Consider the following 24,574-nt stretch of genomic DNA (forward strand, 5'->3'; position numbering starts at 1 on the left):
CCCCCGACAAACAAGACTTGATTTACTCTGCTGACTCGCCCGATTTCTGCCAAGCCAACCGAAAAACCGGCTCCCCTGGGACACGGGGTCGTGTTTGTAACAGCACCGGTCTGGACGTGGGGGGCTGTGATCTGCTGTGCTGCGGCAGGGGGTACCGGGAGGAGACTGTGGTGGTGGAGGAGAGCTGCCTGTGCCGCTTCCACTGGTGCTGCGTGGTGAACTGCAATAAATGCACTGTGAAAAAAGAGCTCAGTATGTGCCTCTGAGACGGACGGGAACGAGAAGGGAGCCCCGAATCCGCCCTGCTGTCCTCACGCTGAGGCACCCGGACGGCGACTGAGGCATAGACACCCCCTCTAAGAACAGAGCTGGGGACTCATGCAGCAGCTGTCAGCTCTGAGACCGGAATGGTCACTTATCTGCACCTCTGAGGACCCATGTGGATACATTTCAAGGGTGCGTCCTCAAAAAATGACTGAGTAGGGGGCAAAAAAGCAGTATCATTTTATAGATAATATATATATATATATGTGTATGTATGTATGTAAACATTTACAGGAGCATAATAATGGTATTACCACTAAACGCCGAGCAACGTGGTCACATAATCCTATGGAATTCATCCTAGAGACATTTGGGGCTGCACCCTATACAGATACCCTATTATATGGTCTACCTGGTCCAGCCCCCATCAGCGGACCCCCTGCTGCCTCTGACCCTACATCTAGGATGACTGGTGACCCCAGTAGGGACAGAAAACTGAAGGATAGGTATGAGGCTAATGATTAGCAGGGTGGAGGTCCACCACAGTCCTGATCATCGCTGGAGGGGCCATACGAGTCCTGACCATCACATGTACATAGCATCTCCATGGTGGAGGGTCCACCCCAGTCTTGATCATCTAATGCACATGGCACTTCAAAGATGGGGGGTCCATATATGTCCTAATCCTCGATGCATTTAGGTCCTCCACAGTGGAGGTCCACAGGAGTCCTGATCATCAGATGAACCTAGTTCCTGTATGAGGGTGAGTCTATGGGGGTCCTGATAATCAAATGTGCCTAATTCCTCTACATTGGTGGGTCCACAGAAGTCCTAATCATCAGATGTACATAATTCCTGTACAGTGGGGGTCCATGGGAGTCCTGATCTTATCTCTTCCACAATTGGGGTGTACAAGAGTCCAGATCATCAGATGTGCCTAGCTCCTCCATGATGGAGTATCCATGGAAGCCCTTATCTTAGATGTGAATATCCCTTCCATAATCGGGGTCTATAAGAGTCCAGATCATCAGGTGTGCCTAGCTCCTCCATAGTGGAGTGTCCTTCCTTTAGATGTACTTCATTCCTCCACAGTGGGTGGTCCATGTGTTTCCTGTCCATCAGATGTACTGTACATATCTCCTCCAAGAGTCCTGATCATCAGAGGTATCTATCTCCTCCATGGTGGGTTTTCATGGCTTCCATGGGAATCAAAATCATTGAAAGTTCAGAATGGCTCCAAAATATTAATATTAAAGGAGATGCCAAGGCATGATAATGCTGAGGATAGCCATGGACATCCAGACCTTCCCCTGCAAGGTGGAGCAGGTTATCCATGGATGTCCTGCAGAATGGCTCTTACAGAATAGACATATGAACGGATATCATTGTGATTATTTTATGAATGGATGATGAGGGTCCCAGTCAGTTGTCCCATTGCGTAATGTAAAATGACAGGACCCCTCATTATCTGCCGCACTGAGCCGCCAACCTCAGCCCCTCTTCTATATACTCAGCACTTATTCTTCAGGTTGGGCTCAGGGAGCTGCGTCTGTTTCTTCTGACGTCTTCAGACCTGATTATATTTTGTCTGTAAATTCTGAATTTCTGTCTGCGCAGCACAAGCAATGTTCACATCAATGGAGGTGTAAAATTATTTCTGTAAGGAGGATCAATGAATAATGAAAACCTTCTAATATCCTTTATCAATTTCTTGCCGTTTTCAGTGAACAGAAAAATGGAAAAAGTATATTTTTATAAATCCTTGATTTGAAAAACACTTTCAGACCTTCGGTCTCGTCACACTGACATTATGGCTTCTATTATTACCTGCGCATTGAAAAATCTACAGTGTCACAGAAAAAATAGTGCAAAAACTATGCTATGCTGCCCAACAAAAGGCTGAAAAACCGAACTGAACAGAAGCTAATGCCGGTGTGAGGAGAGATGCGATATTCACAGTTTGCTGCAACTTTATATGATCCACTGTTACCTAAACAACCAAGTGGAAAAGGATACATTGTAGCTGCACTGACACATTGTATCAATTCTCATTGGTTGGATTGAGCGCACAGAGGATAATTTATAGTGGACATAATGGTGGTAGACATGAGCTAACGGGTTTCAGGTGACTACAAATATAGTAATAAAGACTGTTTCGCTGCTCACCTGTCCTACCGATGCAGCTTCACTGGCTTCCTCCGATACTGGTCGTCACAGCATTCGATCTTCCTTTTTGGTGCCCCCCTTTACTCTGCACTGACATTTATTACGCTGATCTGGTCTCAAATGATGCATTTTGTTAAGTCAGGATGTTACGCCGTGCTCCACCCTAAGCAAACTCAGCGGAGAAAGTGAAGGTGCAAAGTGAGTCATGACCAGAAGAGACCAGAGCTGGAGGAAGCCAGCAGAGAACAGAGCAAGGAACTGCGGAGGCGAAATAAGTGAAAGCCAATGTGACTATTCTGTGTTTTTATTTTTCAGCCCCTAAATTTACTATGTGTAAAATGGATTTACATCAAATAAATACCACTTATATCTAACTTAAAGGACAACTTCAAGCAAACAGATCTCATCACAAAATGCCGGCAAACCCTCAGGTGGAACTATTAGTTCTGTACACGTTTTCTGCCTTCGGATGTAAGATATAAGCAGTAATACAGTGCCTACAAGTAGTATTCAACCCCCTGCAGATTTAGCAGGTTTGATAAGATGCAAATACGTTAGAGCCTGCAAACTTCAAACAAGAGCAGGATTTATTAACAGATGCATAAATCTTACAAACCAACAAGTTATGTTGCTCGGTTAAATTTTAATAAATTTTCAACATAAAAGTGTGGGTCAATTATTATTCAACCCCTAGGTTTAATATTTTGTGGAATAACCCTTGTTTGCAATTACAGCTAATAATCGTCTTTTATAAGACCTGATCAGGCCGGCACAGGTCTCTGGAGTTATCTTGGCCCACTCCTACACGCAGATCTTCTCCAAGTTATCTAGGTTCTTTGGGTGTCTCATGTGGACTTTAATCTTGAGCTCCTTCCACAAGTTTTCAATTGGGTTAAGGTCAGGAGACTGACTAGGCCACTGCAACACCTTGATTTTTCCCCTCTTGAACCAGGCCTTGGTTTTCTTGGCTGTGTGCTTTGGGTCGTTGTCTTGTAGGAAGATGAAATGACGACCCATCTTAAGATCCTTGATGGAGGAGCGGAGGTTCTTGGCAAAAATCTCCAGGTAGGCCGTGCTATCCATCTTCCCATGGATGCGGACCAGATGGCCAGGCCCCTTGGCTGAGAAACAGCCCCACAGCATGATGCTGCCACCACCATGCTTGACTGTAGGGATGGTATTCTTGGGGTCGTATGCAGTGCCATCCAGTCTCCAAACGTCACGTGTGTGGTTGGCACCAAAGATCTCGATCTTGGTCTCATCAGACCAGAGAACCTTGAACCAGTCTGTCTCAGAGTCCTCCAAGTGATCATGAGCAAACTGTAGATGAGCCTTGACATGACGCTTTGAAAGTAAAGGTACCTTACGGGCTCGTCTGGAACGGAGACCATTGCGGTGGAGTACGTTACTTATGGTATTGACTGAAACCAATGTCTCCACTGCCATGAGATCTTCCCGGAGCTCCTTCCTTGTTGTCCTTGGGTTAGCCTTGACTCTTCGGACAAGCCTGGCCTCGGCACGGGTGGAAACTTTCAAAGGCTGTCCAGGCCGTGGAAGGCTAACAGTAGTTCCATAAGCCTTCCACTTCCGGATGATGCTCCCAACAGTGGAGACAGGTAGGCCCAACTCCTTGGAAAGGGTTTTGTACCCCTTGCCAGCCTTGTGACCCTCCACGATCTTGTCTCTGATGGCCTTGGAATGCTCCTGTGTCTTTCCCATGTTGACCAAGTATGAGTGCTGTTCACAAGTTTAGGGAGGGTCTTAATTAGTCAGAAAAGGCTGGAAAAAGAGATAATTAATCCAAACATGTGAAGCTCATTGTTCTTTGTGCCTGAAATACTTCTTAATACTTTAGGGGAACCAAACAGAATTCTTGTGGTTTGAGGGGTTGAATAATAAATGACCCTCTGAATCAACTTTTCACAATTTAAAAAAAAAATAAAAAAAGAAATAACATTCTTTTTTGCTGCAGTGCATTTCACGCTTCCAGGCTGATCTACAGTCCAAATGTCACAATGCCAAGTTACTTCTGAATGTGTAAACCTGCTAAATCTGCAGGGGGTTGAATACTACTTGTAGGCATTGTATCTCCATTCACTGACAGCAAGGAGAAATTGTGTAAAGAATTAGAAATTGGAATGCAAAATATAATGCAAAGTAACAAAAGTGGAGAAACGGCTGTTTGATGAAATAATCTCCATTTCCGGTCATTGTACAGATGCGTACGCCATTGCTACAAGGACATGTGTGTACTATAATCGTGTATTTTTAGTAATAAAGTTATTTAAGATGTTCTTCACATGACTGGGTGAGATCACAGAGACCAGACTGTCACGCTGCACTAAGACGTGACCCAGAGTAGTACAGCAAAATCACCACAAGGTGGCAGCAGAGTAACATCACGCTGTACTAAGACGTGACCCAGAGTAGTACAGCAAAGTCACCACAAGGTGGCAACAGAGTAACATCATGCTGTACTAAGACGTGACCCAAAGTAGTACAGCAAAGTCACCACAAGGTGGAAGCAGAGTAACATCACGCTGTACTAAGACATGACCCAGAGTAGTACAGCAAAGTCACCATAAGGTGGCAGCAGAGTAACATCACGCTGTACTAAGATGTGACCCAGAGTAGTACAGCAAAGTCACCACAAGGTGGCAGCAGAGTAACATCACGCTGTACTAAGATGTGACCCAGAGTAGTACAGCAAAGTCACCATAACGTGGCAGCAGAGTAACATCACGCTGTACTAAGACGTGACCCAGAGTAGTACAGCAAAGTCACCCCAAGGTGGCAGCAGAGTAACATCACGCTGTACTAAGACGTGACCCAGAGTAGTACAGCAAAGTCACCTCAAGGTGGCAGCAGAGTAACATCATGCTGTACTAATATGTGACCCAGAGTGGTACAGAAAAGTCACCACAACGTGGCAGGAGAGTAACATCACGCTGTACTAAGACGTGACCCAGAGTAGTACAGAAAAGTCACCATAAGGTGGCAGCAGCGTAGTCAGAGGGCTGAGTCAGCAACAGGAGGTCAAAACAATGTATGAGGGATGAAGGAACTCAGAGTCAGAAGCAAACAAAGGGGTCAGGAGCCGAACAGTAATAGAGAAAACCAAAGGGAGAGACAGAGCCAAGTTAGGGATGGGAGCGCAAGTCAAGTACCGGGATGTCCAAACTACAAACAAAGGTATGGCAAGCAGGACGAGGCCGGGGGAGGACAGATAGACACAGGTTAGGCGGGAGAGGGTGCACGGCAGGACAGATCGGATACCTCAACAGAGCCAGCTACACACACTATGAGACATAGACTATCACTGACGCTGAACCAGAGGTGCAGCACCCAGATTTAGCGTGTCGGAAACTGGAACAAGGCAGGGAGAAATTAACCCCAGACATCACCAGGTCGGAGCTGGGAGATACCACAGCGGCAGATACCGGCCTAGATCATGATACAGACAATATAGAAAACCGATATTAAATACAAATATTTTGCTTTGCTATCATTATTTTTGCTATACTGAAGCTGCAGGCAGAATTTGTCCAGATTCCCCGTTACCATAGAGCAGTGCATGAATTTTAAGAAATCTAAAAATCCATGCAAAATGTTTGCAACTCAACTCAACTTTTTATGTAAAATGAAGCTATGAGATTTTGAATGCAGAATGAAGAGGCCGTTCACAGGCGCACACAGTTATATGACCACTAATCTCCACGCAGGGTGGTAAATATTTACAAATCATGCCCTGAAGTTCAAATAACAATACATTTTTACCATGAACGGATAAGCACAATCATCATTGGTTTCTATGAGAATGTCGTCGATATATCGGATGGAGCTTTACTCACTGTTTACAAGAAATGAATGCAAAAAGGAAAATTCAGGTAAATGTCCATTAATAATAATAGTAAGTGCTCTGCTGAGACCCATTGATAAGAAAAATCTGTGGATGGCAATGTATGGACATGTTGGTGCCAGATGCACTATTTTAGGGATATTTCTGGCAAGCAATGAATGGGGAATTAGTGGCATGTACACCTAGTGTTCTAGTAAAGTGTGACCAGTGCAGAAGAGATCTATAGTAATAAATTAACTTTTATCTTCACAATTGGATGCATTTTTTCATGCACTTGTTGTGAGACATAGAGATGTAAACATGGGCCACCGTCAGACAGGTCAAAGCCTTCCACAATTCCTTGCACAGCAAGTAAAGAATATGGTCCAAGGTGAAAGAGAGAAAAGGGTGGCACTCACCAATGCGTAAAAAGTCCTGTATTCCATTAAAACATGCGGGTTGTGGATGCGGTCACGTCTGGACAACAGCTGTTTCGCATGTAGTCATGCTTCAATAGCTCCTGAAGAAGCGTGCTTGAGCGCGAAACAGTCATCGTCCACCGTCCGCATGATTTAATGAAATAAAATAATAAAGGACTCTTTTTACATGTTGGTGAGCGCCATTCTTTCTTTCTCCAAACTTGGATTGTCAGTTGCCGTCCCACTCACGGGTTGAGCAGCGCCATTGTTGCATTTTATTGGGCTGCTATCAACCGATCCAGGTTCCGGTCAGCAGTACTCATAGTCTTTTGGTGCTGAACCATATTCTTTGGTTTTCGAATATGGCTTCATTGAACCAGAAGTAAGTCAGACTCGAGTGGCACAGATCTAAATTCCACCAATGTGCTCATGTGTTGCCAAAATAATACCGTCATCCCATTTACCATTATCCTGTGCTCAAGCAATTGTTTAGTATTATCAGGGCAGGGTCCTATATAAGGGTACTTTTAGGAGCGTGGAAATATTATACAATGTTTTGTGATAATGTTTATAATACTCTTATATATAAACCTAATAATACTATACAATTCTCAAATAATACCGCCATGCGATGTCCAAATAACACTGGCGTATTGTACTGAAAGGACAGCACAATAACGCACCACGATAAGTTACACACATTACAAGCCTAATAGCAATGCCACCAACCAGAGCCAAATATCATGTACAGTCCAAAAAGTAATACCGCCACAGTGTACAAATAAAAGTGCCATTCAATACCAAAGTACAATTTTTTATTTTTTGGTGTTTCTTTCCAGTATAAGACCTTAGGATAAACTATGAAGACAAAGGACCAGAAACAGAAGGAAATCCAGTATGAAAGTGATGGCAGCTACTTATATATCACTGTCTTATTTTATCCTTATAGAGCATTATCTATCTTACACAGCAGGTGAAATAAGTATTGAACACGTCACCAATTTTCTATGTGTCTCTATTTTTTTAAATTGCTATTCACATGAATTTCTCACCAGATATCGGTAACAACCCATCCAATCTGCACAGGCAAAGAAATCGACCCATAAATGTCCATAAATTTACAGGGTTTTCCCAAGAACAAAAGTGGATTTTAATCCATAGATCTTGGAATAATAATAATTTCCACAATTGGACGTTATATAAAATGTTCCTGCGCTGAGATAATCTTATATATGTGTCCCTGCTGTGTACTGTGTAATGGCTGTGTCTGACCATACAGGGACATGGTCTGATCATACCACAGCTCCTGGGCCGGGGAGGACACAGAAGAGTATAGCGAATAGATGATTCTTTTTGTGAGTTAAAACATCTCTCTGCCTCTTTTTGAAAAATGTTTTACCTGAAAAAAAGAATTATTTACAATCTCGCGCTGTAATATGTGTATACTTTGTTACTTCCTCCCCAGCCCAGGAGATGGGGTATGATCAGACCATATCCCTGTACGGTCAGACACGGCCATTACACAGTACACAGCAGGGACACATATATAAGATTATCTCAGCAGAGGAAACTTTCATAAAACGTCCAATTGTAGAAATTAGTATTATTCTGTGATCTACTGATTAAAATCCACTTTCAAATTTACTTTGTTAGTGGGATAAACCTCTTTAAGTTACTGTATGTTATAATGATTAATGACACAGGAAAAAGTATTGAAAACGTTGCTAAAATTTATTTAATATTAGGTACATTCACCTTTGTTGGTGATGAAGCTTCCAGACGCCTCCTGTATGGAGACACTAGTCGCCTGCATTGCTCAGGTGGATTTTGGCCATTCTTCCGCACACACTCCTCACATCCTGTATGGAGACACTAGTCGCCTGCATTGCTCAGGTGGATTTTGGCCCATTCTTCCGCACACACTCCTCACATCCTGTATGGAGACACTAGTCCCTGCATTGCTCAGGTGGATTTTGGCCCATTCTTCTGCACACACTCCTCACATCCTGTATGGAGACACTAGTCGCCTGTATTGCTCAGGTGGATTTTGGCCCATTCCTCCACACACACACTCCTCACATCCTGTATGGAGACACCAGTCACCTGCATTGCTCAGGTGGATTTTGGCCCATTCCTCCACACACACACTCCTCACATCCTGTATGGAGACACTAGTCGCCTGCATTGCTCAGGTGGATTTTGGTCCATCTTCCACACACACACTCCTCACATCCTGTATGGAGACACTAGTCGCCTGTATTGCTCAGGTGGATTTCGGCCCATTCTTCCGCACACACTCCTCACATCCTGTACGGAGACACTAGTCGCCTGCATTGCTCAGGTGGATTTTGGTCCATTTTTCCACACACACTCCTCACATCCTGTATGGAGACACTAGTCGCCTGCATTGCTCAGGTGGATTTTGGCCCATTCTTCCGCACACACTCCTCACATCCTGTATGGAGACACTAGTCGTCTGCATTGCTCAGGTGGATTTTGGCCCATTCTTCCGCACACACTCCTCACATCCTGTATGGCAGGGGTGGGGAACCTTTTTTCAGCCGGGGGCCATTTGGAAATTTCTGCCAACCTTCGGGGGCCGCACAAAATTATCAATGTGAAAATTACCCGGCTATATTTGGTCAATTAACTCACCCTTACTGTGGCGGCCGGAGCGGCTTCTCTTTGGTGCGGCTGTGATGTTGGATGATACTAATCATGTTTCTTCTCACAACTGCTTTTCTGTCTGTCTGAAGCGCAGGAGGCACACACAACACATAGGAGACGCTGGAGGCACACACAACACATAGGAGACGCTGGAGGCACACACAACACATAGGAGACACTGGGACTGCTCTATATACATTACAGGAGTCACTGAAGGCACATACATCACTGGAGGGGCTGGGGGCATATACATCACATTGAAAACGCTGGGACTGACGTATACACAACAAAGGAAACGCTGGGACTGCTGTATATACACATCACAGGAGACACTGGAGGCACATACATCTCATGAGGAGCTATATATGCTCCCAGCCCCTCCTGGGATGTAAATGCCCACAGCCCCTCCTGTGTTGTGTATGTCCCCAGTGTCTCCTGTGATGTATATGCCCCCAGCATCTCCAATGATGTATATGCCCCCAGCATCTCCAATGTGATGTATAAGTCACAGGAGACGCTGAAGGAAAACGCAAGAGGTGCTGGGGGGCATACACAACGCAAGAGGTGCTGGGGGGGCATACACAACGCAAGAGGGGCTGGGGGGCATACAGAACGCAAGAGGGGCTGGGGGGCATACAGAACGCAAGAGGGGCTGGGGGGCATACAGAACGCAAGAGGGGCTGGGGGGCATACAGAACGCAAGAGGGGCTGGGGGGCATACAGAAAGCAAGAGGGGCTGGGGGGCATACAGAACGCAAGAGGGGCTGGGGGGCATACAGAACGCAAGAGGGGCTGGGGGGCATACAGAACGCAAGAGGGGCTGGGGGGCATACAGAACGCAAGAGGGGCTGGGGGGCATACAGAACGCAAGAGGGGCTGGGGGGCATACAGAAAGCAAGAGGGGCTGGGGGGCATACAGAACGCAAGAGGGGCTGGGAGGCATACAGAACGCAAGAGGGGCTGGGGGGCATACAGAACGCAAGAGGGGCTGGGGGGCATACAGAACGCAAGAGGGGCTGGGGGGCATACAGAACGCAAGAGGGGCTGGGGGGCATACAGAACGCAAGAGGGGCTGGGGGGCACACAGAACGCAAGAGGGGCTGGGGGGCACGCACAGCATTGGGAGGGCACACAGCACTGCCCCCCAGTAATGTCAGGGCTCTGCACACAGCACCTGCAGAGCCCTGACATTACTGGGGAGCCACAAACCTGAGGTGATAGACAGCATGGGGTGAGGGACACAGCACTGATCGTTGCACACAACTCTGGGGGGAGGGTACACAAAGTACTGGACGGGGAGCCGGATGCAGGCGCGCGCACACAGCGCCGGAGACAGTGCAGGCCGGAGGGCAGAGGGGAGGGCAGATCGCTCTGAAGTTGAAAGGTGCGGTCACACCACACGACAGGACATAGGGGTGGGCACATCGCTCCGGAGGGCAGAGGGGGCACATCGCTCCGGAGGGCAGAGGGGCGGACAGACCGCACGAGGGAAAAGAGGGGCGGGCAGACTGCTCCGGAGGGCAGAGGGGCGGGCAGACCGCACGAGTGGAAAGAGGGGCGGGCAGATCACTCCGGAGGGCAGAGGGGCGGGCACACACAGCACGAGGGAACAGAGGGGCGGGCACACACCGCTGATTATGCTACCTGACAGCGGGAGAGCCCATTGGTTCTCCCAAACAGTGCATGTGGTCATTTAAAGGGCTGGCGGCCCCAGCACTGCAGCCCCCGGGAATGTGCCCGGGGGCCGCATAAAAGGTCATGGCGGGCCGCATGCGGCCCGCGGGCCGGAGGTTCCCCACCCCTGCTGTATGGAGACACTAGTCGCCTGCATTGCTCAGGTGGATTTTGGTCCATTCTTCCACACACACACTCCTCACATCCTGTATGGAGACACTAGTCACCTGCATTGCTCAGGTGGATTTTGGCCATTCTTCCGCACACACTCCTCACATCCTGTATGGAGACACTAGTCGCCTGCATTGCTCAGGTGGATTTTGGCTCATTCTTCCGCACACACTCCTCACATCCTGTATGGAGACACTAGTCGCCTGCATTGCTCAGGTGGATTTTGGCCTATTCTTCCGCACACACTCCTCACATCCTGTATGGAGACACTAGTCACCTGCATTGCTCAGGTGGATTTTGGTCCATTCTTCCGCACACACTCCTCACATCCTGTATGGAGACACTAGTCGCCTGCATTGCTCAGGTGGATTTTGGCCCATTCTTCTGCACACACTCCTCACATCCTGTATGGAGACACTAGTCGTCTGCATTGCTCAGGTGGATTTTGGCCCATTCCTCCACACACACTCCTCACATCCTGTATGGAGACACTAGTCGCCTGCATTGCTCAGGTGGATTTTAGCCCATTCTTCCGCACACACTCCTCACATCCTGTATGGAGACACTAGTCACCTGCATTGCTCAGGTGGATTTTGGCCCATTCCTCCGCACACATTCCTCACATCCTGTATGGAGACACTGGTCGCCTGCATTGCTCAGGTGGATTTTGGCCCATTCTTCCGCACACACTCCTCACATCCTGTATGGAGACACTAGTCGCCTGAATTGCTCAGGTGGATTTTGGCCCATTCTTCCGCACACACTCCTCACATCCTGTATGGAGACACTAGTCGCCTGCATTGCTCAGGTGGATTTTGGGTCCATTCTTCCGCACACACTCCTCACATCCTGTATAGAGACACTAGTCACCTGCATTGCTCAGGTGGATTTTAGCCCATTCTTCCGCACACACTCCTCACATCCTGTATGGAGACACTAGTCGCCTGCATTGCTCAGGTGGATTTTAGCCCATTCTTCCGCACACACTCCTCACATCCTGTATGGAGACACTAGTCGCCTGCATTGCTCAGGTGGATTTTGGCCCATTCTTCCGCACACACTCCTCACATCCTGTATGGAGACACTAGTCACCTGCATTGCTCAGGTGGATTTTGGCCCATTCTTCTGCACACACTCCTCACATCCTGTATGGAGACACTAGTCGCCTGTATTGCTCAGGTGGATTTTGGCCCATTCCTCCACACACACACTCCTCACATCCTGTATGGAGACACCAGTCACCTGCATTGCTCAGGTGGATTTTGGCCCATTCCTCCACACACACACTCCTCACATCCTGTATGGAGACACTAGTCGCCTGCATTGCTCAGGTGGATTTTGGTCCATCTTCCACACACACACTCCTCACATCCTGTATGGAGACACTAGTCGCCTGTATTGCTCAGGTGGATTTCGGCCCATTCTTCCGCACACACTCCTCACATCCTGTACGGAGACACTAGTCGCCTGCATTGCTCAGGTGGATTTTGGTCCATTTTTCCACACACACTCCTCACATCCTGTATGGAGACACTAGTCGCCTGCATTGCTCAGGTGGATTTTGGCCCATTCTTCCGCACACACTCCTCACATCCTGTATGGAGACACTAGTCGCCTGCATTGCTCAGGTGGATTTTGGTCCATTCTTCCACACACACACTCCTCACATCCTGTATGGAGACACTAGTCACCTGCATTGCTCAGGTGGATTTTGGCCCATTCTTCCGCACACACTCCTCACATCCTGTATGGAGACACTAGTCGCCTGCATTGCTCAGGTGGATTTTGGCTCATTCTTCCGCACACACTCCTCACATCCTGTATGGAGACACTAGTCGCCTGCATTGCTCAGGTGGATTTTGGCCTATTCTTCCGCACACACTCCTCACATCCTGTATGGAGACACTAGTCTCCTGCATTGCTCAGGTGGATTTTGGTCCATTCTTCCGCACACACTCCTCACATCCTGTATGGAGACACTAGTCGCCTGCATTGCTCAGGTGGATTTTGGCCCATTCTTCTGCACACACTCCTCACATCCTGTATGGAGACACTAGTCGTCTGCATTGCTCAGGTGGATTTTGGCCCATTCCTCCACACACACTCCTCACATCCTGTATGGAGACACTAGTCGCCTGCATTGCTCAGGTGGATTTTAGCCCATTCTTCCGCACACACTCCTCACATCCTGTATGGAGACACTAGTCACCTGCATTGCTCAGGTGGATTTTGGCCCATTCCTCCGCACACATTCCTCACATCCTGTATGGAGACACTGGTCGCCTGCATTGCTCAGGTGGATTTTGGCCCATTCTTCCGCACACACTCCTCACATCCTGTATGGAGACACTAGTCGCCTGAATTGCTCAGGTGGATTTTGGCCCATTCTTCCGCACACACTCCTCACATCCTGTATGGAGACACTAGTCGCCTGCATTGCTCAGGTGGATTTTGGGTCCATTCTTCCGCACACACTCCTCACATCCTGTATGGAGACACTAGTCACCTGCATTGTTCAGGTGGATTTTAGCCCATTCTTCCGCACACACTCCTCACATCCTGTATGGAGACACTAGTCGCCTGCATTGCTCAGGTGGATTTTAGCCCATTCTTCCGCACACACTCCTCACATCCTGTATGGAGACACTAGTCGCCTGCATTGCTCAGGTGGATTTTGGCCCATTCTTCCGCACACACTCCTCACATCCTGTATGGAGACACTAGTCACCTGCATTGCTCAGGTGGATTTTAGCCCATTCTTCCGCACACACTCCTCACATCCTGTATGGAGACACTAGTCACCTGCATTGCTCAGGTGGATTTTGGCCCATTCTTCCGCACACACTCCTCACATCCTGTATGGAGACACTAGTCGCCTGCATTGCTCAGGTGGATTTTGGCCCATTCTTCCGCACACACTCCTCACATCCTGTATGGAGACACTAGTCGCCTGCATTGCTCAGGTGGATTTTGGCCCATTCTTCCGCACACACTCCTCACATCCTGTATGGAGACACTAGTCGCCTGCATTGCTCAGGTGGATTTTGGCCCATTCTTCCGCACACACTCCTCACATCCTGTATGGAGACACTAGTCATCTGCATTGCTCAGGTGGATTTGTCCCATTCTTCTGCACACACTCCTCACATCCTGTATGGAGACACTAGTCACCTGCATTGCTCAGGTGGATTTTGGCCCATTCTTCCGCACACACTCCTCACATCCTGTATGGAGACACTAGTCGCCTGCATTGCTCAGGTGGATTTTGGCCCATTCTTCTGCACACACTCCTCACATCCTGTATGGAGACACTAGTCACCTGCATTGCTCAGGTGGATTTTGGCCCATTCTTCTGCACACACTCCTCACATCCTGTATGGAGACACTAGTCACCTGCATTGCTCAGGTGGATTTTAGCCCATTCTTCCGCACACACTCCTCACATCCTGTATGGAGACACTAGTCGCCTGCATTGCTCAGGTGGATTTTGGCCTATTCTTCCGCACACACTCCTCACATCCTGTATGGAGACACTAGTCGCCTGCATTGCTCAGGTGGATTTTAGCCCATTCTTCCGCACACACTCCTCACATCCTGTATGGAGACACTAGTCACCTGCATTGCTCAGGTGGATTTTGGCCCATTCCTCCGCACACACTCCTCACATCCTGTATGGAGACACTGGTCGCCTGCATTGCTCAGGTGGATTTTGGCCCATTCTTCCGCACACACTCCTCACATCCTGTATGGAGACACTAGTCGCCTGCATTGCTCAGGTGGATTTTGGCCCATTCTTCCGCACACACTCCTCACATCCTGTATGGAGACACTAGTCGCCTGCATTGCTCAGGTGGATTTTGGGTCCATTCTTCCGCACACACTCCTCACATCCTGTATGGAGACACTAGTCACCTGCATTGCTCAGGTGGATTTTAGCCCATTCTTCCGCACACACTCCTCACATCCTGTATGGAGACACTAGTCACCTGCATTGCTCAGGTGGATTTTAGCCCATTCTTCCGCACACACTCCTCACATCCTGTATGGAGACACTAGTCACCTGCATTGCTCAGGTGGATTTTGGCCTATTCTTCCGCACACACTCCTCACATCCTGTATGGCGACACTAGTCGCCTGCATTGCTCAGGTGGATTTTGGCCCATTCTTCCGCACACACTCCTCACATCCTGTATGGAGACACTAGTCACCTGCATTGCTCAGGTGGATTTGGTCTATTCTTCCGCACACACTCCTCACATCCTGTATGGAGACACTAGTCGCCTGCATTGCTCAGGTGGATTTTGGCCCATTCTTCTGCACACACTCCTCACATCCTGTATGGAGACACTAGTCACCTGCATTGCTCAGGTGGATTTTGGCCCATTCTTCTGCACACACTCCTCACATCCTGTATGGAGACACTAGTCACCTGCATTGCTCAGGTGGATTTGGCCCATTCTTCCGCACACACTCCTCACATCCTGTATGGAGACACTAGTCGCCTGCATTGCTCAGGTGGATTTTGGCCCATTCTTCCGCATACACTACTCACATCCTGTATGGAGACACTAGTCGCCTGCATTGCTCAGGTGGATTTTGGCCCATTCCTCCGCACACACTCCTCACATCCTATATGGAGACACTAGTCGCCTGCATTGCTCAGGTGGATTTTGGCCCATTCCTCCGCACACACTCCTCACATCCTATATGGAGACACTAGTCACCTGCATTGCTCAGGTGGATTTTGGCCCACTCTTCCGCACACACTCCTCACTTCCTGCAGGTCCCGGCTCCTTCTATGACCTCTGAGCTTTAGTTCCTTCCAGACATTTTCTATTGGATTCAGCTCTGGTGATCGGCTCGGCCAGTCTAGCAGATTTATTTTCTCTCTCTGAAACCAGTTGGTAGTCTCCTTGGCCGTGTGTTTGGGGTCATTGGCTGCTGAAATGTCCATCCTCGATTCATCTTCATGCTCCTGGTAGATGGCAGCAGATTTTTATCAGGAATGTCTCCGTACATTTGTCCATTCATCCTTCCTTCAGTTATATGAAGCTTGTCAGTGCTGTCTGCTGATAAACAGCTGCACACCATGATGTCCCCACCTCCACACTTCACTAGTGTTGGTGTTTTGGGGGTCATTTGCCTTTTGACTTCCAAACGTGTTGTGTATTATGGCTTTCAAAGAGATCAGTTTCATCTCATTTGACCAGACTATATTCTCCATTATTTTACAGACTTGTCTATATGTTGTTGAGCAAACTTTAAAAAGGTCTTGAACCTGCTTTTTGTTCAGCGGTGGAGTCTTGTGTGGTGAGCGTGCATACAGGAGCGTGCATACAGGAGCGTGAATACAGGAGCGTGCATACAGGAGCGTGCATACAGGAGCGTGCATACAGGAGCGTGCATACAGGCCATGGAGGGGGAGTGCATTACTTATTGTTTTCTTTGAAACAATTGTACCTGTTAGAAATTCTTCTGTAACCAATGGCATTACATTTTTTGCAACAATAAGGTTGTGAAGGCCTGAGACAGCTCACTGGTTTTACCCATCATGAGATGTTTCTTGTGTGGCTCCTTGGTAATGAGACACCTTATTAAAGGCCTTCAGTTGAACCAGCCTATATCATTTGTCACTAAGTGGCAGGATTGCTTTATAATTAATGATACATTTCAGCTGGTGTCAGGACTTTCCATGGCTCTTTGCACCTTTCTTTCTTCATGTGTTCAAAAGTTTTTCCCTTTGTCAGTTCTCATTATGACACATCACTTAATGTCAAAAGTCCTGTTGTGCCTGTTGGATGCAATAGGTGATCATCTGCTGCACTGTAGATTCTGGGTGTGCTGAGCTATCGATATGCTGATTGACAGCTCAGTTGTCCAATCAGGTGCAGGGGCTTACTGAGTATTTGATGGTTTCAGTGACAGCTCAGCCATCCAGTCTGAGACGGGAGCTTTGGGGTTTTCCAGCGTGCCCTGTTAGGTCTGATTGCCCAGATATTTTACTGAGCAGTCAGCCCCAGGACACTGCCAGTCTTAGCCTTCTATTCAGTGGTGCTTATTGGCCTCAGTTTTCTGTGCTCTGTGGATTGATCTTTTGTTGCCCTACCTCTGTATTTTTTTTTTAACCTTCCTTTGTCTCGTCGCTCTGCTCTGATCCTCTGCCCTCCAGGTATTCTGAACCTGGACCATGACCTGCCAATGCCTCTACCTATGCCATTAATTTTTCCGTGCTCTCCTGGTACCCGACCCCGGAACGTTTGACTATCCTGTCTTTTGACCAGCGTCACACTTAATTTATGGATAGCTTTGGGTTGATTTCGTTGCCTGTGTAGATTGGATGGATTGTTACCGACATCTGGTGAGAAGTCATGTCAATAGCAACTTTACAAAAATATACAGTGGGGAAAATAAGTATTTGATCATCTACCAATTTTTCAGTTTTCCCATCTACAAAGAAAGGAGAGGTCTGTAATTTTTATCCCAGGTACCTTCATCTGTGACAGAATAAAAAAATAAACAGAAAATCCCATTGTATGATTATTAAATAATTAATTTGTATTTTATTGCATGAAATAAATATTTGATCACCGAGCAACCAGCAAGAATTCTGCTCTCACAGACCTGTTATTTTTCCTCCTCCTCTGCACTCATTACCTCTATTAATTGCCCCTGTTTGAACTTGTTACCTGTATAATAGACACCTGTCCACACACTCAATCACACTCCAACCTCTCCACCATGGCCAAGATGAAAGAGCTGTCCACGAACACCAGGGACAACATTGTAGACCTGCACAAGGCTGAGATGGGCTACAGGATGAAAGGCAAGCAGCTTGGTGAGGAGGCTACAACTGTTGGTGCAATTATTAGAAAATGGAAGAAACACAAAATGACTGTCATTTTTAGTCTGGGGTTCCAAGCAAGATCTCGACTTGTGGGGTAAGGATGATTCTGAGAAAAATTAAGAATCAGCCCAGAACTACACGGGAGGACCTGGTCAACGTCCTGAAGAGAGCTGGGTCCACAGTCTCAAAGATTACTGTAAGTAACACAATATGACTTCATGGATTAAAATCCTGCAGGACACACAAGGTCCCCCTGCTCATGTCAGCACATGTCCAGGCCCGATTGAAGATTGCAAATGACCATCTGGATGATCCAGAGGAGGCATGAGAGAAGGTCATGTGGCCAGATGAGACTAAATAGAACTTTTTGGCATCAAATCTACTCAACGTGTTTAGAGGATGATGAAGAATGAGTACAACCCCAAGAAAAGTGCCACAACCATGAAGCATGGAGGTGGAAACATCATACGTTGGGGTAGTTTTCTGCAAACGGGACAGGACGACTGCACCGTATTGAAGGGAAGATTATTCTCTCAAAAAGAGCATTGATGATGGGTCCTGGCTGGGTCTTCCAGCATAACAATGACCCGAAACGCACAGCCAGGACAACTAAGGAGCGACTCCGTAAGAAGCATTTTAAGGTCTTGGAGTGATATAGCCAGTCTCCAGACCTGAAATCAATAGAAAATCTTTGGAGGAAGAGGAAACTCAATGTTGTCCAGTGACAGCCACGAAATCTGAAGGATCGGGAGAAGATCTATATAGAAGAGTGACCTAAAAGATCTGGAGAAGATTTGTATGGAGGAGTGACCTGAAAGATCTAGAGAAGGTCTGTATGGAGGAGTGACCTGAAAGATCTGGAGAAGGTCTGTATGGAGTAGTGACCTGAAAGATCTGGAGAAGGTCTGTATGGAGTAGTGACCTGAAAGACCCGGAGACGATCTGTATGGAAGAGTGACCTGAAAGATCTAGAGAAGGTCTGTATGGAGGAGTGACCTGAAAGATCCGGAGAAGATCTGTATGGAAGAGTGACCTGAAAGATCTGGAGAAGGTCTGTATTGAGGAGTGACCTGAAAGATCTGGAGAAGGTCTGTATGGAGGAGTGACCTGAAAGATCTGGAGAAGATCTGTATGGAGGAGTGACCTGAAAGATCTGGAGAAGGTCTGTATGGAGGAGTGACCTGAAAGATCTGGAGAAGATCTGTATGGAGGAGTGACCTGAAAGATCTGGAGAAGGTCTGTATGGAGGAGTGACCTGAAAGATCTGGAGAAGGTCTGTATGGAGGAGTGACCTGAAAGATCTGGGGAAGGTCTGTATGGAGGAGTGACCTGAAAGATCTGGAGAACATCTGTATGGAGGAGTGACCTGAAAGATCTGGAGAAGGTCTGTATGGAGGAGTGACCTGAAAGATCTGGAGAAGATCTGTATGGAGGAGTGACCTGAAAGATCTGGAGAAGATCTGTATGGAGAAGTCACTGAAACCCCTGCTGCAAAGTGTGCAAACCTTGTCAAGATCTACAGGAACTGTCCGACCTCTGTAACTGCAAACAAAGGTTTCTACCAAATATTAAGTTCTGTTTTTCTATTGTATCAAACACTTATTTCATGCTATAAAATGCAAATTAATTATTTATAAATCAGACAATGGATTTTCTGGATATTGTTTATTCTGCCACATTTGAAGTTACCAACGATAAAAATTACAGATCTCTCCATTCTTTGTAGGTGGAAACCGCGCAAAATCAGCAGAAGATTAAATCCTTCTATTCCTCACTGTATACACGTGACCAAGTTTTCCCCGCTCGGCTGTATGATCATCTGATAACGCAGACACTGGTCCGTGCCCATGAAGGACTTTTAAACAAAATCCTTTCCTGTCTAAAGCAATGTGATGAGTCGGTGTATCTAAAACCAAGGTGTAATAATGTCATAGGATCTGCAGAATCTAAGCTGTGAATCCAGTCTGCTGATCTGCTGCATCTAAGCCTATCATGTCGTTCTGTATCCGATCTGCTGGATTTAACCCTATCCTGTCTGATCCAGGCTGCTGAACTGATGTATCAAAATCTATCATGTGCAAAACTGTTGGATGAGTCAATGTATCTAAGTCAACATGTGTGACGACTTTTTTACTAGTTTGTGTCTGTCTGTGATACATTCAATGATCAGCTGTATCTAAAACCATAATGTGCTGTATTGTCCACTGAATTGCATCTCAGTTGTGATATCAGTCAGCCTATCTAAGCTTTCACGTGTGATACCGCCCACAGAGCTGCTGCATCTAATCCCACTTGTATCATGTGATAAAACATCACAAACAGCTAATCCCCGTCATCAGTGCGTTTTCTGTGCAATACAAGGCAGCGCTACGGTATAATCCGATGACTTCTCCACCTATTTGCAGATCCCATCCCCTGCCTGCAATTCCACTCCTGTCCAGCAGAGGGAGCAGGAGAGCCGTGTACACTGGCGCTGCCGGCGGTCACAGGCTCCTGAGCGGAGGGACGAGAACTCCTGGACGGGGTCATTCATCTAAAAGCGTAAATGCTGGAAATGCAGCGGCAGCGTCTCCACTAAATGAAGATCTGCGGGAGCGAGGGAGACAGGCGGTGATCGGCAGCCGCGACTGCTGCAGCGCCTCTTCTGAGGTTACCAGAATGAAACAACTCGGGATTGTAATAAACATAATAGTGATGATCGGCTGCAGCAGAGAAGAGAGAACGAGCGCCAACTGCAAAGCGAGCAACACTCCTGTCACTGCGAGTGTTCAGACATCGCCGCCAACACAGAGCAATCATAGGAGACAGGAGACAGCACAGTGCACATCCTAACAGTGTATATAGCTGCACTGCACGTTATAAACCCTCCTGCTCATCCCAGCAGAATAGAGAGTGCAGCTCTGGAGTATAATACAGGAGGTAACGCAGAATCTGTACAGGATCAGTAATGTAATGTATGTGCAGTGACTGCACCTGCAGAATAGTGAGTGCAGCTCTGGAGTATAATACAGAAGGTAACTTCGGATCAGTAATGTAATGTATGTACACAGTGATTGCACCAGGAGAGTAGTGAGTGCAGCTCTGGAGTATAATACAGGAGGTAACTCAGGATCAGTAATGTAATGTATTTACACAGTGACTGCACAAGCAGAATAGTGAGTGCAGCTCAGGAGTATAATACAAGATGTAACTTAGGATCAGTAATGTAATGTATGTACACAGTGACTGCACCAGCAGAATAGTGAGTGCAGCTCTGGAGTATAATACAGGAGGTAACTCAGGATCAGTAATGCAATGCATGTACACAGTGACTGCACCAGCAGAATAGTGAGTGCAGCACTGAAGTATAATACAGGAGGTAACTCAGGATCAGTAATGTAATGCATGTACACAGTGACTGCACCAGCAGAATAGTGAGTGCAGCACTGAAGTATAATACAGGAGGTAACTCAGGATCAGTAATGCAATGTATGTAAACAGTGACTGCACCAGCAGAATAGTGAGTGCAGCTCTGGAGTATAATACAGGATGTAACTCAGGATTATGTAGCCCCCATATAGTATTAGGAAGCCCCCATGTAGTAACATACAACCTCAATCTCAATTAATTCCCCCCCATAGTTGTGTGGCCATCATGATTAAGTACATACTCACTTCTCCTTGTCCCCCCGCTGCTCTGGTCTTCTCAGCATGTCCACTGTTCTGCGGCTCACCTCATCTCAGCACAGCAGGCGCGCATTAGTGACGACATTGAGTTCCGCTGTGCTGACAAGTCAGAGCACCACAAACACAGAGGGAGAATGATGATGATGAAGATGTTAGAATTAGCATTAGTATTATACAATTGACCTAGCAGGACCTGTGTGATGTCATACCCATGTGACCAGAAGGGGCGGGGCCTCAGCCAACAAAGATGGATACCAGGCCACATGGGTACGACATCACACAGGTCCTGCTAGGTCAATTGTATAATACTTTTGCTAATTCTAACAGGGGGAACGGATAACTATGAATACCCCAGATATTATCTGTTCCTCAGCTGCTGTCACTCAACAAGCAGCTAATTTTACAAACTTTACTTGCTTGTGTTACAAAACCTATACATCCGAGCTGACCACTACAGGTATGTATAGACTCAGCCTGATAGTGCCAGTATAGCACTGTATGTATAGACTCAGCCTGATAGTGCCAGTATAGCACTGTATGTATAGCATCAGCCTGATAGTGCCAGTATAGCACTGTATGTATAGAATCAGCCTGATAGCGCCAGTATAGCACTGTATGTATAGAATCAGCCTGATAGTGCCAGTATAGCACTGTATGTATAGACTCAGCCTGATAGCGCCAGTATAGCACTGTATGTATAGAATCAGCCTGATAGTGCCAGTATAGCACCGTATGTATTGACTCTGCCTGATAGTGCCAGTATAGCACTGTATGTAAAGAATCAGCCTGATAGTGCCAGTATAGCACTGTATGTATTGACTCTGCCTGATAGCGCCAGTATAGCGCTGTATGTATAGACTCAGCCTGATAGCGCCAGTATAGCACTGTATGTATAGAATCATCCTGATAGCGCCAGTATAGCACTGTAGGTATAGAATCAGCGTAATAGTGCCAGTATAGCACTGTATGTATAGAATCAGCCTAATAGTGCCAGTATAGCACTGTATGTATAGAATCAGCCTGATAGCGCCAGTATAGCACTGTATGTATAGAATCAGCCTGATATTGCCAGTATAGCGCTGTATGTATAGGCTCTGCCTGATAGTGCCAGTACAGCACTGTATGTATAGAATCAGCCTGAGAGTGCCAGTATAGCACTGTATATATAGAATCAGCCTGATAGTGCCAGTATAGCACTGTATGTATAGACTCAGCCTGATAGCGCCAGTATAGCACTGTATGTATAGAATCAGCCTGATAGTGCCAGTATAGCACTGTATGTATAGAATCAGCCTGATAGTGCCAGTATAGCACTGTATGTATAGAATCAGCCTGATAGTGCTAGTATAGTACTGTATGTATAGAATCAGCCTGATAGTGCCAGTATAGTGCTGTATGTATAGACTCAGCCTGATAGTGCCAGTATAGCACTGTATGTAAAGAATCAGCCTGATAGTGCCAGTATAGCACTGTATGTATTGACTCTGCCTGATAGCGCCAGTATAGCGCTGTATGTATAGACTCAGCCTGATAGCGCCAGTATAGCACTGTATGTATAGAATCAGCCTGATAGCGCCAGTATAGCACTGTAGGTATAGAATCAGCCTAATACTGCCAGTATAGCACTGTATGTATAGAATCAGCCTAATAGTGCCAGTATAGCACTGTATGTATAGAATCAGCCTGATAGTGCCAGTATAGCACTGTATGTATAGAATCAGCCTAATAGTGCCAGTATAGCACTGTATGTATAGAATCAGCCTGATAGCGCCAGTACAGCACTGTATGTATAGAATCAGCCTGATATTGCCAGTATAGCGCTGTATGTATGAAATCAGCCTGATAGTGCCAGTATAGCGCTGTATGTATAGAGTCAGCCTGATAGTGCCAGTATAGCACTGTATGTATAAAATCAGTCTGATAGTGCCAGTATAGCATTGTATGTATAGAATCAGCCTGATAGTGCCAGTATAGCACTGTATGTATAGAATCAGCCTGATAGCGCCAGTATAGCACTGTATGTATAGTCTCAGCCTGATACTGCCAGTATAGCACTGTATGTATAGAATCAGCCTGATAGTGCCAGTATAGCACTGTATGTATAGAATCAGCCTGATAGCGCCAGTATAGCACTGTATGTATAGAATCAGCCTGATAGTGCCAGTATAGCGCTGTATGTGTGGAATCAGCCTGATAGTGCCAGTATAGCACTGTATGTATAGACTCAGCCTGATAGCGCCAGTATAGCACTGTATGTATAGAATCAGCCTGATAGTGCCAGTATAGCACTGTATGTATAGAATCAGCCTGATAGCGCCAGTATAGCACTGTATGTATAGAATCAGCCTGATAGTGTCAGTATAGCACTGTATGTATAGAATCAGCCTGATAGTGCCAGTATAGCACTGTATGTATAGAATCAGCCTGATAGTGCCAGTATAGCACTGTATGTATAGAATCAGCCTGATAGTGCCAGTATAGCCCTGTATGTATAGAATCAGCCTGATAGTGCCAGTATAGCACTGTATGTATAGAATCAGCCTGATAGTGCCAGTATAGCACTGTATGTATAGAATCAGCCTGATAGTGCCAGTATAGCACTGTATATATAGAATCAGCCTGATAGCGCCAGTATAGCACTGTATGTATAGAATCAGCCTGATAGTGCCAGTATAGCACGGTATATATAGAATCAGCCTGATAGTGCCAGTATAGCACTGTATATATAGAATCAGCCTGATAGTGCCAGTATAGCACTGTATATATAGAATCAGCCTCATAGTGCCAGTATAGCACTGTATGTATAGAATCAGCCTGATAGTGCCAGTATAGCACTGTATATATAGAATCAGCCTGATAGCGCCAG

The 24,574-nt window shown here is 46.7% G+C and overlaps 1 protein-coding gene across 3 annotated transcripts in view; it reads left to right on the forward strand.

Moving 5' to 3' along the window:
- WNT6 (Wnt family member 6) overlaps positions 1-3,683 on the forward strand; it is a 90,565-nt gene extending 86,882 nt beyond the window's left edge. For all 3 annotated transcript variants that reach the window (XM_075317086.1, XM_075317084.1, XM_075317085.1), the window contains exon 4: positions 1-3,683. This exon is cut by the window's left edge and continues 196 nt beyond it. In XM_075317086.1, coding sequence (XP_075173201.1) covers positions 1-266 — 266 coding nt within the window. In that variant the 3' untranslated portion in view covers positions 267-3,683.
- Positions 3,684-24,574: the final 20,891 nt, after the last annotated feature.

This window comes from Anomaloglossus baeobatrachus, chromosome 7, assembly GCF_048569485.1.
Source record: "Anomaloglossus baeobatrachus isolate aAnoBae1 chromosome 7, aAnoBae1.hap1, whole genome shotgun sequence".
Classification (NCBI taxonomy): Eukaryota; Metazoa; Chordata; class Amphibia; order Anura; family Aromobatidae; genus Anomaloglossus; species Anomaloglossus baeobatrachus.